The sequence below is a fragment of the Protopterus annectens genome, chromosome 3.part0 (assembly GCF_019279795.1).
Source record: "Protopterus annectens isolate FY-2018-M chromosome 3.part0, PAN1.0, whole genome shotgun sequence".
Classification (NCBI taxonomy): domain Eukaryota; kingdom Metazoa; phylum Chordata; order Ceratodontiformes; family Protopteridae; genus Protopterus; species Protopterus annectens.
In genome coordinates, this window is record NC_056731.1 from 1,347,133,074 (window position 1) to 1,347,146,548 (window position 13,475).

General features: G+C 39.9%; 1 protein-coding gene across 1 annotated transcript in view; it reads right to left on the minus strand.

The window, feature by feature from the left end:
• Window positions 1–315: 315 nt before the first annotated feature.
• The window catches only part of LOC122797071 (meprin A subunit beta-like), a 275,902-nt gene continuing 262,742 nt past the window's right edge, over window positions 316–13,475 (minus strand). The window contains exon 9 of the mRNA XM_044065846.1: window positions 316–416. Coding sequence (XP_043921781.1) covers window positions 316–416 — 101 coding nt within the window. The remainder of the gene's footprint in view (window positions 417–13,475) is intronic.

Consider the following 13,475-nt stretch of genomic DNA (forward strand, 5'->3'; position numbering starts at 1 on the left):
TACATTTACAGATGGTGTCACAGGAAGACCAAGAAATGTTGAGATATGTTTAATTTCATTGCTATATAGTGCAAGCTCACAACAGTAAAATAAAGGCTGCAAACCTTGTAGACAAAACAGGACCATCTAGACTTCAGTCTGAGACGTAACATCTATATCTACAGGATAAGATACATGGCCATTTCCTAGAGTATTATCCATTTTGAAGTTTACGCTGTTAAACACAGCGCAACAGTGCTAGTGGGTTTACACCAGGCACAATTACATTAATAGAATGCATCTGATGTCTATTTTTAGATGTTTGGGTCCTGTCTGCTATGTGGGTGGTCCAATTTGTGTACTGCCACTGTGCATGCAAACCAGCTGAGCATAGTCAAACCCGTTTTTGCTAAGCACAGCACCATCTGAACAGTGGCCTAGAAATTAAGAGAAAAAAGTAAAAACAGGCAGAAACACAAATCAATGTATGCCATACACAGTAGAATATGTTAGTACACATGAGAAATGCTTACATAGATCTGGATTCCAAATCACCATACAATGCACATTCAGAACACAGGATGGGTGCCTTAACCCTGGTTTTCACACAAACACCTTTGCAGCAAGCACAACACTCATTCAGCACACAAAGACATTAAACAGAATGTGCAGTTATATTAAAACATGTTAGTTGTACATTTAGTGAAATATTTATCATTGTACAAGATGATTCCCTTGCCATTACACATCACTTGGCAGTTGATCGAGTAGTAGACCTTTACACTTAATGTAGATCCTACCCTATTCTCCAGGGGTTGTTTTCATGTGTACATGACTGTGATGTATGGTGCACATTACCTCAGGGTAGTGCACTACATGGTACAGTTGTAGCATTCTTGTGGCCCTCTCCTCAGAACTAGTGGTAAAAAAATATGTGCTCTCTGCTATGTTGTAGCATAGAATGCAGGAATTTTTGGAAGATCCTGGATGCTGATGCCTATGAGACACCATGAATGTCCCCTGGTAGTCTGTTAATGGTACCTGTGGCTAAGATTCTAAGTTCCCTAGCCTGCAAAGTCTTCAACTTCTCTGCCTATGCCTATTCACAGCAGCAGCAGCATTGGCATCAGCACAGACAAATATAGTAAAAAAGCAGCAGCTACTAACAATCTGTCTGTGTTTTCTTTGTGTCTGTACTCTACTAAGTTTGCAGACTGCATAAAAAACAGCATGGAGTCTTCAAGGATGCTTTATATCTCTTTGACTAGCTCCATAAGATTGGTTGAGTAACATGCAATTCTGCTGCTTAGGCTTTAATTAGCATCTCTGAAGTACAGACTAAGACAGATGCAATCCATTACTAACGTACTCCATTATAAAAAGGCAAATGTGTAGCTAGGCAGACTGAAGTTGATGAGCGTTATTGCATTGTTTAACTCAGTGAGACATTTATTTAAAACAGTATAGCTCTACAGAGGAGTATTGAACTCCAGGACGTATGTATACATTTTATCTACATAATGCATATGCTGGAATGTAGTTCACAATAATGTGAAGTAAATTGTATGCCTTTATTAGAAGTGTAATCATGGCATGGCCTTGTTTGTCAAGCTTCAGAAGTTCCAAGGCTGTAGACTAGCTGAAAATCTAATGCTGTTTGATAGCTATGCACACGTTTCATGGAAAGGTCCTTTGATAATACTTTTAGCATTTCAACGTTGTTTGGTTAACAAAATTGGTCCTTAGCCTGTTATTTTGTTTGGGAGGGGTAGGGACAAAGATGAGTTCTTGCTATGACACAAAGTAGAATGGACTGTTATTTTGGGGGGGGGGTGAGCATAGATGAGTATCTGCCATGGCTCAAACAAGGATATGTTTCTCTTGTTACTCTCCTTGTTTTGTATCCTCCCTTGTTAGTTTTGGACCCATGCTGAATCTTTAATGTTTATCCAGGGTGGAATACCAACAGGCTTCCTTTGCTGCTTTATCTGTAAACAGTTTATTTCTACTTATTTGATCCTTATATGTATTATCATTTTTTTTGTCTTTCAAGACACAACATTTGTGCTCAACATAGACCCCCATTTACTGAGGCTGAGAATGACCTCATCATAGAGGGCTTACGTCAGCATCCTGCAGTACTGCTGTCCAGGGGGTGGGCCAATAGTCAGTAACATAAATTCAGTTGGGCAACACAGTCACACCTATGAGCATGTGCATCACAGAGCCACAGGAATGATTACCGCTGCAAGGAGGCTTGCTGCTGCAGTGGCACAAGATCGCCAGATCACCGATGGTGGGCCTGCTGAAGAACCTCCTCTCACTGCTGCATAGGAATTGTTGGTGAACATTGCCACCCAGGACAGCTCCCAGCAATCAATGACTCAGTATGTTCTGGACATGGGCACCACTTCTGTGTCTCAAGAGGAGCTTCCAGGAATACTTTGTTAGATCATCATTAGAATACTGTGGCATTCTGAAATATTTTCAGTAGTTTCTATGTCTGTGTCAGTTGTTTTTTGGGTGGGGGAATTTAAGATAGTTGCAGTTTTAAGCTTATTTTGAAGTTGTCGGCCACATTCTTGTTGAGATTTGAGTTAAAGTACTGCAGATATAGATGAGTAAATATATTACCCCTGGTTTTACTGTTAAATGTGGTGCTGTTGCTATTACCTCTTCCTTTACGTATTTCAGAACCGTCAGGGAGTCTGAGACCCAGGGCTCCTGTAGCTGGTAAGCATAATAAATGTATGTCATTACTATAGATAAATACCAATATATCTACTAATGTGTCATCACAGACCTGCTGTATGTATTGCTGCACTGTCAGCATACCTGTCAACTGTACAGATTTTTGCAGAATGTCCATATTTTTGCCTCATATTTTCAACCCATATTTCATAAAATTTTAATTTTCTGGAAAATTATTGACAAGTCATTAAAGACTGTAGACAGAAAATAATGACAAAGATTTTAGTTTCAGACTTCATACCCTTCAGAAATATCAAGCTAAAGCAAAACCTGTTATTCTATTAACTTTCTGAGTGTGTAAGAGCAATATTTAAAAACTGTCACTGTTTTTGGTCCTTTGCCCCCCTCCCCATTATTTATGGCTTTGTCCAGATTTCTTGCTCTAAGACGTTGGGATGTATGACTGTTTGTAATAATGACAGCAGTGTAGATTGTTTATCATATATTGCAGCATAGTAGTGCAGGTATTAATGTATTCCTGTGTTTCTTCCTTTTATTACAACTGACCATGGAAGTGGTTCTGTGGCCCCTGCACCATCTGATGTCAGTGTCTCATCAAATTATGATGATGATGGTGGTCAAAGTGAGGCATAGCTGGGGGGTGCAGAGGCTAAATCTGACACAGAGTTGACACTCAAAGACCCACCCCTAATTTTCCCTGTACACAGACTATATGCCTATGCATCCCCAGTCCACTGAGGCCACAGATACTGGAAAGTTGGAAGGTGAGGACATTGATTAGGTAAGTGTAGATACTGCTGTTTCAGAGCCTGTTGACTCTGGCCGTAGCCAAACTGTTGGCAAGGTGCTACACAGGAGGCACGATAGGGGTGAACAGAGAAGGCCTGATATTCCTTCTCCATGTGGTACATGTTTAGGGCCATCATGGATCGACAGGCATGTTTAGAAAAGAAGTCCAGACAAATCCATAGGGTTTTAAATGTGGCATAGTCTGACATCTGTGACTGCTTCCACCATGTTGTTGATTCCATGGATTGGATGAAAAACACTTTGGAGTGAGATGTCTCTGTGATGGAACGTGGAGTATCTGTCATGGAATGCACATTGTGTGTGATGGAACATCTGCTGGGAGGAGAATGTTGACCTCATGGGCATAGGTCAACTACATCTGCTGTGAGCCAATATAGCCATGTCCAATCACAATCACATAGTGGCAGTACTTCCACTGCTCCAGCAGGGAGTGTGCTGTCCACATCTAGATGTGGCAGACCATGGGGTGATGGTCCTGGGCTGTGATGAAATTGTGTCATGGAGGTGCTCAGTTTGACATGGTTTTGGAGCCTATTCCAGCGGAGTGACAACGTATGGGAGATGTATTTGTCTTTCTAGCATGTCCTATATATGTCAGTCTACACAGTGGGGTATGAAACAAGTGACTTTAGTCCCATATGACATATATAGGGGCAGCATTTCCATCACATATGAGTCAGAGATAGCTCTGTAAGGCATACATAAGTCACCTCGAAACAGTCTATATCATACCGAGTACAGTGACAGCTACTTCAGTCTGTCTATATATAAGACACATGTTTGACACACTGATTTTTATTACTTAGAAATCTCTGAGGTTTGTCAAGTTTCTGCAGGTGTTTGGTACACTACATAGCAAAGGAAGCATTATCTTCAAGAATAGGTCTGAGGAGGGATGAGTATAGAGGATTTAGAACCTAATGTGATAATTGTGCAATGCCTTTGCTAATCTATGTGAGATGTACAAAACCTTCCTCACCACAGTAGACACATGTTGCAGTCTACTTGTGTTCCCAGGTCTATTAATACAGAATTGTTGATTAGCATATTCTGGGTTATGTCATAATAAGCTGGAACATTGTTAATACCAAAGGAAATAATGCAGCATTTATATGAAGTTCATTTAACAGCACAGATTTATCATCAGTGTAAGTCCCTTTTGAACAGTGCTCACATTGCTAAGGAATTAAATGATAGCACCTAAGTTGCGTTCAACCACAAATTTGGCTAGCCAAAGACACTGTTTTTTGGTATGGACTTCTGAAAAGTACATGGCAAACACGAATGCCACAGCACTGACACTTGTGGTAACCCATGGGTAATGGTTCTGCTGCTAGAGGTGAACTCTACCACTTTGAATGAAGATTGTTGGCTTGAGAGGCAGTTTGCAACCCACCTAGCAACATAGGAGTTCATATTCACCTTGTTTAGTTTCTCAATGATGCACAAATGTGGGATTGTGTGGAAGGCCTTGGCCAAGTCAAGACAGACAAAGTCAAAGCTGTGCACACATGCTATGCTCTGGTCACATTATTGAATACCACCAGGTTTAGCATGTACAACCTACCATTGAGAAAACCAGCCTGCAACAGATGTAGTGTTTGGATGTCAAATATGTACTAGTATCTGACGTCCATGAAAATCCATTCCATTGCCTTACATTTGAGACTGGTTAAACATAAGGGGCTGTAAGTACATGTGTATGTTGCTGTTTCACCCTTGTGTAGGGGGAAAATGGTCACTGATTTCAAATCTGTGTGGATAAAGGCAATATTCAGAGTGTGGTTGACTAGCGTACCTAGTGCAGTTGTTTGCTGGTTGAGAACATTAATAACACATGCTGGAGTGCCATCTGGTCCTATGGAGGTCATGCTACTAATGTTAGACAGAGAGCAGTGATTACATGCCCTTTGTACATGCAGGTTGGAGGTGATGTTGATGACATGTTTTGTGGTAAGCTTGGGTGCTAGCAGACCTTCAGTTTACACTGGGTAAGTGTGTGCAATACTATCCACAATTAGTTCAGCACACATCTGAATTATGCATTTGAGGCTGCAGATGCAGGAGAAGAAAGATTTATGGTTATCTTTGGCTATGGTTTTTACATATTTCCCATAGCTCCTCTGTGAGGCTTTTACAAGGTGTCTTTTTTGTTTGCTTAGGCTGGGGTGGGTCATCTTCCAGTTTGGGATTACCACTTTTGTATTTGTAAACATCAGCTTTGTTCACTTACTGTATAATTAAGTAATGTCGGATATCCATCAGCATAGTTTGTATTTTCATGAGGATCTTTCTTTGATCCTATCAGGTGCGGCCGTGTCTATACATTTGTGTAGATGTTTATATAGGGCATCAGGGTATACCTTACTACAACTGTCAATGTCCTGTGTAGAAACTGGAGTTTGGAAGTAGATTATGCCATCCCTTATGAGGGTGTAGTTAGCTTGGAAGATGTATTTTCAGCTGACGTCTCATTTTTGTAGTTCTGTACCTATTGCTAATTCTAAAAAAACTGCTTTATGGTTGGATTTAAACAGTGCATGCCCTACACATGCATTGGTCAATGTTATTTGTGAGGACCAGATCTATCACATTACAGACCCTTGTGGGGTGGTGCAGTCTTTTTTCCATGGCATATGAGTTACCAAAGTCTAGGAAGTATTGTGCAAATGAGTTTGGGATCATATAAGTTTCAGAATCAATGTAGACATAGCTGAAATCATCCTGGAGTACTTGTTTTGTTCAACTTTAATTGTTCCAAGTACTTATAAATAGACTGTGTGGGCTTTCTTGTTCATGGAAGGGGACATATAACTGGTGATAACATGAAGGGGTTTCTTAGCCACAAACATTTGGACTTAATTTACCCCATATGATTATGCTGTCTAACCAGTCTAGAGGTGGAATTATCTTCAATGAAGCAAGATACTCCACCTCTTGTGGTTCACACAACTTCAATTTGCGGTCTGAATGTGTGGAAGGAATTGTAACCTTGCAAGGACAGGGTATTTACTGTGGCCTTGAATCAGGTTTCTGCGAATGCACAGACATCAATAACTTCCAGTGAGAAGAGTGCTTACACAGAGTGCAGTTTCTGATGTTAACTCCTACGGTTTAGCAACATGACCCTTACTTTGCTGGAGTTGTGTTTTCACATAGTACATTCTGATTTTGTGACCTTGCCTAATAAAGGCATTATGGTGGAGGCAAGTGCCTTAGCCAGCAAACAAAAGCCTAGAGGTGCCAGGTGAAGTCCATGTCTTGCAAAGCAGTGTGGTCTATCCACAAGGTCAACCCACGATGACAGGAAATGGATCCCCATAGAATGCCACCAGAAATGTAACCAATTTCAGGAAATAATTTCTTCTTTATATTGTTGTATCATCCTAGGTGAGCTTATAATGCTGGTCAAACATAGGAACATACATGCCTGGAATCCATATTTAGATAGCTCAATTATGTCTATTTCCATATATTCCCTATTGGCACATCTCAAGTTGTTCATATCAACACCTACTATGATGACTTAATAGTGGGAGTTGTTGCGGAGAGACTTAATTGCATGTGTGATGTGACAACTACTTGTGCCACACATCTGACCCTAAATTAATCCATGTTTAAGCTGGTAAGTGGGGCAAATCAGGAAAGACTGAATTCACTAAATAATGACAGGCATTTCAGTTTCAGACTTCATATCCTTCATAAAAATGCATGGCAACATAAGACCTTTTATTCTAGCAACTTTCTACGTTTCTAAGAGTAACATTTAAAATGTGTCCCTATTTTTGAGGCTTTGTACCCCCATTATTTTTTGTCTTTTTCAAGATTTGTTGTGCTAACATGTTGAGAGCTATGCACAAGTCTGATTTTATCAGGAATGCAGGTGATCTTATAGTAGATGATGTCAGTAGGACATGTGGGAGACAAGAGGTTGGAAGCCTGCATGAAATGCATGTTTGTGCAAGCACCACAACACTGCAAAACCATACCATTGGAGAAGTCATTTGGGATGCACACTTCCACTCTTCTTTATGGACACACACAGTCTACTTTCAGTGAGAAGTGAGCCCCTACCTAAGTGTACAAACTACAGAACACAGTACTTAATATAAGTGCCACAGTACAAGTCTGATTTATATAAGACTGCAGGTGAACTTATAGTAGATGACATTAGAAAGCCATATGGGGAATAACAGCTTGGGAGGCCTGCATAGGCACATAGCTTCTTAGTGTCATCTGAGGCTAGTAGCCTAAAAGCAGTATCATGTTTAGAATTCTAGCTGTGTAACAACACAAGCATATTTGGCTGTTTGAGTTTGGCAGAGCAAGCCTGTGAGCACCAACAAATAGCCCTGTCCATGAAGGAGCACACAACATTATATATTACACTTTGTATTCTGGTTGATATATATGTTGAAAAAGTAAGTAGACCCCAGGGTTGTACTGATTGTCGGTGTGGTTGGTGGTGGGGAAACAAATGCATAGATTGCAAAGGTATGGACATATAGTTATATTTTGCCCTTAGTTTGCAATCTTTCCACATGTAGTTTTATGTCAGACAAAGGAAATGAGAACTATAGAGCAATACGCACATATCAAATCTAGCTATCTATCTTTATATATATATATATATATATATATATATATATATATATATATATATATATATATATATATATTGTAATAGTGCAAGAAGTATCGGATTTGCTTGATGGTTAAGTGTACACACATGCTAGATAAACCTGTTTGCATGTAGGTAGGCAGTGCACAAACGAGAGCTGCAAAGTCTGAGACTTACTTTTATGTAATATATACCTGCTACTATAGGCCACTCCTATCTGTACTCCAGGATGGGATTTCCCAATGACTAAGAGCAATAATTGAATGTATCCACTTTCTGTTGTTGGCAGTCTACGTTAACATAATCTTATCTTGTTTTTCCCTGTTTCTGCAATGTTGTGCTTTGCACAAAGTAGATAACCCTTCTCAAAAATGTTTTCTAGATGTGGTGCATCACGTAAATATGGAATTAAAACAACCAAAGAGGATAACTATTAAAAGTAAGGGGCACATAATCAAAGTCTGTAAAAGTAACTAACAATTGACAGTACACATCCCAAATTTCTACATATGTCAGGATTGGAACCCTCACACCAACACAGCTTCAAAAAACAGGAAGGATGCCTTAGTCCTCTGCCACAGAAGCAGCTTTTCTGCACAGAACTGGGGTCATTCATCATACAACCAACTGCATAAGAATGTACACTGCTATCAAACCATGGACTGTATTTTGTACATGTAATTATCTGTATTATATTTGGACACAGAGCAATTGGTACTCACACAACCTGTCATAATTATGGTTACAAATATACAGCTCTGTCTTACATGTCTGTGTTTGTTGGTAATTCACCAGTTACCTAAACCATGCAGTGTGTAAATAATTTTATATAATTGTCCTTAAAATGTGACAGGATATTAACTGTGGCATAACACGCATATACTGTTGTTTTGGGGGTAGTATAGCTCAGTTACTGTTATGGCAGGTACAAGGGTACACTCCTGTTTTGGGGGTGGGGGAACAAAGTGCAGTAACTGTTATGAAACAAACAAGTTTGATGTCAGAAACTGCAATGTGTACCCTCTCTTTCTAACTTCTCTCTTGAATGATTTATCATTACAAACACATGGTTTTAAACTGAGGCCATGCAGTGAACATCAGTAATCTGCAGCGTTATGACTGTGTGAATGTTTCATGCCTGAAGGCCTACTAATTACAAATGGGCACATATTAGTAAAATAAGTCTCTGTAGTCACATGTTAAGGATATCTCTGTACAAATCCACCACTATTTACTCGATTACTGTACCAGGTTAAGAAATATAATTATATGTCATAATATTCTTAACGAATACAGTCTAGGTTCAGGACAAATGCAGCAGTTGACACACCTTTAGTTCAGGGCGGACTCTGATACAAGCAGTACATAGCCAATACATGGGTAGGTAAAGGTTGCGTGAGTTACGTGGCATCAAATTTAATATATGTATGGGAGTAAGAGAAAGGTATTACATCCCTACGTGGCCAAAATGTACTATGCATTGTCTCTTAGCCAAAGCAAGGGCATACTGACCATGCCTATGTCTGTCTACAGAGACAGCTGCTGGTTGTTCCTCCTCCACGTCCTCCACTGACTGTGGTTGTGGTGACATAGGCATTGGTGGGGGGCTCTTCCCCTTGCTGATCCTGCTGCAACTGTTTCTTCAGGATTAGATTGAGGAGCATAGCACATAGTGTGAATATCTGTGTACATGTGAGCAGATTATACTGCAGGGCTCCACCAGATATATCTAGGCACTAGAACCGTGACTTCAGCAACCCAAACACATGCTCTGTGATGTTTCTAATTTCAGCATGTACCTCATTATGGCGTTCTTCCATGGGGGATGTGTGTACTTCTGATGGGTGTCATCATCCACGGTTCCAGGGCATAGCAGCATCCCTCAGTAAATGGCCCTGTGGGATGTACCCCATAGCAAACATCTAATATAGCTGTGATGTGTGCCAGATATAGGAGCCATAATAACTGCCAGGGTTGCCAGCACACATATATTCAAGATAATTCCCTTGGCATTACACATGACTTGGCAGTTGATGGAGTGGTATCCCTTGTGGTCAATGTAGATTCTATCCTGCTCACCAGGTGGTGCCTTGATGTGCACAAGAGTGCAATCTATGGCACCCAGTACTTCAGGGTAGTGCACTACATGACAGAAGTGTTGCATATTGCTGGCCCTCTTCTCAGAAGAAGGGGGAAATGTATGTGCTAACTGACATGAATGAGGATAGCATACAGGAACTGGTGGAAAATCCTGGATGCATGTGACACACCCATCATGTCCCCGGTTGGTCTTTGAAAGGTACCTGTAGCTAATATTCTAAGGGCTATACATACCTTAGTTTCCACCGAGATGGGTTCCCTTTGGTTGGCTCTGGCTCTGAGTTGAGGGTGGCAGAGCTCACAGAGTTCTTCTAATGTGGTCCTGTCCACCCTGTTGTGCTCTACAGTCTCCAGCTCATGTAGCACCTGGAAGGTTACTCTGGGCCCAAACACTCTTCTCCTTCTTGGCCTAGGCCTATTGTCACCAGCACCAGTGGCACTGGCTTCAGCCTGTAGTACATACAGATGCAGAATAGCTGCAGCAGCCCTTAGCATTATCTCAGTTTAAATTTCCAAGTCACTACTCCAATGGTATTGAAATATTGAGGGAAAATAAGAATGTAGGCTGCATGGATACTTTATACATTTGTTGAATAGGTCTTCTGTGTGGGGTTGTCTAATTAACATGCAATTCACCTGCAGGCTGTAATTAGCATGAATTTAACACACCTGCTGAGTGGTCAGTAGTACGCTATGGGCACCACCGTGCGACTCTGCATACCTTTGCATAAATAAGGTAAGCATAAACAAAATTAATAATTGTGTCTGTTTTCCTGGTATCATGCAAACATGGAACATAAAAAAGTGAAGAAAAGCTTACACATCCTATACTCAAACACAGGAACATCGCGACTGTAGCCCCACACATACACATATTGCCACAGGAATAGTTACATAACAAGCGCACTAAAACTTGGCTTTCAAATGTTCCTTTTCCATGGGTGGGCTACACACACCATCGAGCAAACATGTTAAAAAAAATGTAACCTGACATACCCCCCTGATGTCATCACTCACTGTTGACATCCATTGTAAACAAAAACACCATGTGATTGCCTACATGAACTGAACATCCCTACATGCTTACTCTTTTTTGTGATTCAACAAGTCTACTGAGTTTTGAGCTCACTTGCATAATCACCATGCTGACAGCCTGGAATCTACATGGTTAGTAACAGTGTAAGCAGGGGAAACTGCACGGGAGAACAAAGTTGTAAACACAAGGCAGGGTATTACTTTGCCTATGTATGTGATAGATATTACATTATGCTTACAGTACATTAGAATACTCTGTCTCATGGGTTTTAAACATTTTAGCAGCCTGCATTACGTACGAGTTTATTCTTCATTTGGGGGTGGAGGACCAAAGGTGCATTTATGGCATGACAATTAAAATACATTTTTTGGGGAGACTGATTTTTTAGCATCCACAGTGTGTGTTTAGGGCATAATATGTGTGGTTTTACCTGTTAGGGTCAATTCTGTCAATATTTCACAGCTTTCACTTGCCCTTGTTTCTGTGTAGACTCCTGTATTTCGGAAATTTTCTGGATACACTGCGAACACGAACACGGAGTCTATACGGTTTCATTACAGGTTGTTGGATCACTCCACCATGTGGGTTTGCTTCATTAGCATAAAATTCCACTACTTATGCTGACATTTGCATACCATGAAACTTTCCCTATTTGTGTGTGAGTGTGAGTGAATGCGTGCTGCTGTGAGGGGTTTACTGAATCTAAAACTTGCCAGGGCCATGTACACATCACACTGCGAAATGCACACGGTAAAAATGATCATGTAGGCTTTATTGAATTCCCACCTTAAAGTTTAAAGCTTAGCATTTCACTACAGTGATGCTGTAAATTTGTTAATAGAGGTGGCAACTACCTTTGAACCATTGACTGATTTTAATTGCCCTTTTTAGCTTTGTAAGGTACGTCTACATAAGAAGCAGTTGTGACTCAGTGTAAGTTTTCTTCCTCTCTGCAATAATGACAATGGAAAACAGTTTCACACCTCTCTGTCTTGTTTATGGCAGCCTGTACCCCTGGACACAAATTTCTCTTTGTCTGTGGTATGTCATGCAATTGTAGACAAATTCCTCTGCAACTCATGTGAGATGTTAATCTTAAAAAAATGAGTGGTCTTTCCATTCCTTTGATATCAAAGTGAGGAAATGAAAGTTTTATAAAGTACAAGTAGGTTTCAGATACCTACAGTGCTGGAATCATATTGGAGGGAGAAAGCAACCTAAGAGTTGAATTAAACTGTAGAAAAAGATGGAGTTTTCCTTTAAGAGAAAACTCAGCCTGTCTGCCTAGAGACCCTTGTTAAAGTGACAGTGACATCTGCATGGTATGCTGGAGGTGGGTTCAAGTCCCAAATAAGGGTTAATATTAACTTTTCATGTCAATGTTTCAAGTAGTGCCTAAGTAGTGGACTATCTCTGTATTTACATGTGTGTTTATAATTTGATCTTAAGCAAAGAAGTGATTCACAGGTACTACATTTTCTCATAAGACATTACAGATGTTGCACACATACCTTTTTCTAAAGAGTTGCTACATCCGGTAAGAAATCAAATATCCAAATTAGGTATTTTCAATGTCTGTGATGACCGGAGGTATGACACATCTGAAGAAAAAAGAAAAAACAGGCACATCTGAATGCAATATTATGTACTTTTAAATGTAAAGTAGCCCAATCAGGTTTCTTATCATGTATACCTTTATTAGTAGCCCATACAAGTTTCCTGTTATGTATACCTTTTACAGTAGCCCACACAGGTTTCTTATTATGTATACTTTTATAGTAGTCCCATTATGTATACCTTTATTAGTAGCTCATACAGGTTTCTTATTATGTAACCTTTTATAGTAGCCCATACAGGTTTCTTAGTATGTATACCTTTTAAAGTAGCCCATATAGGTTTCTTATTACGTAACCTTTTATAGTAGTCCATACAGGTTTCTTATTATGTATACCTTTTATAGTAGTCCATACAGGTTTCTTATTATATATACCGTTTATAGTAGCCCATACAGGTTCCCTGTTATGTGTACCTTTTATAGTATCTCATACCTTTTCTTATTATGTATACCTTTTATAGTAAGCTATACAGGGTTCCTGTTATGTATACCTTTTATAGTAACTCATACAGGTTTCCTGTTATGTATACCTTTTATAGTAGGTCATGCAGGTTTCCTGTTATGAATACTTTGTATAGTAACTCATACAGGTTTCATACCAT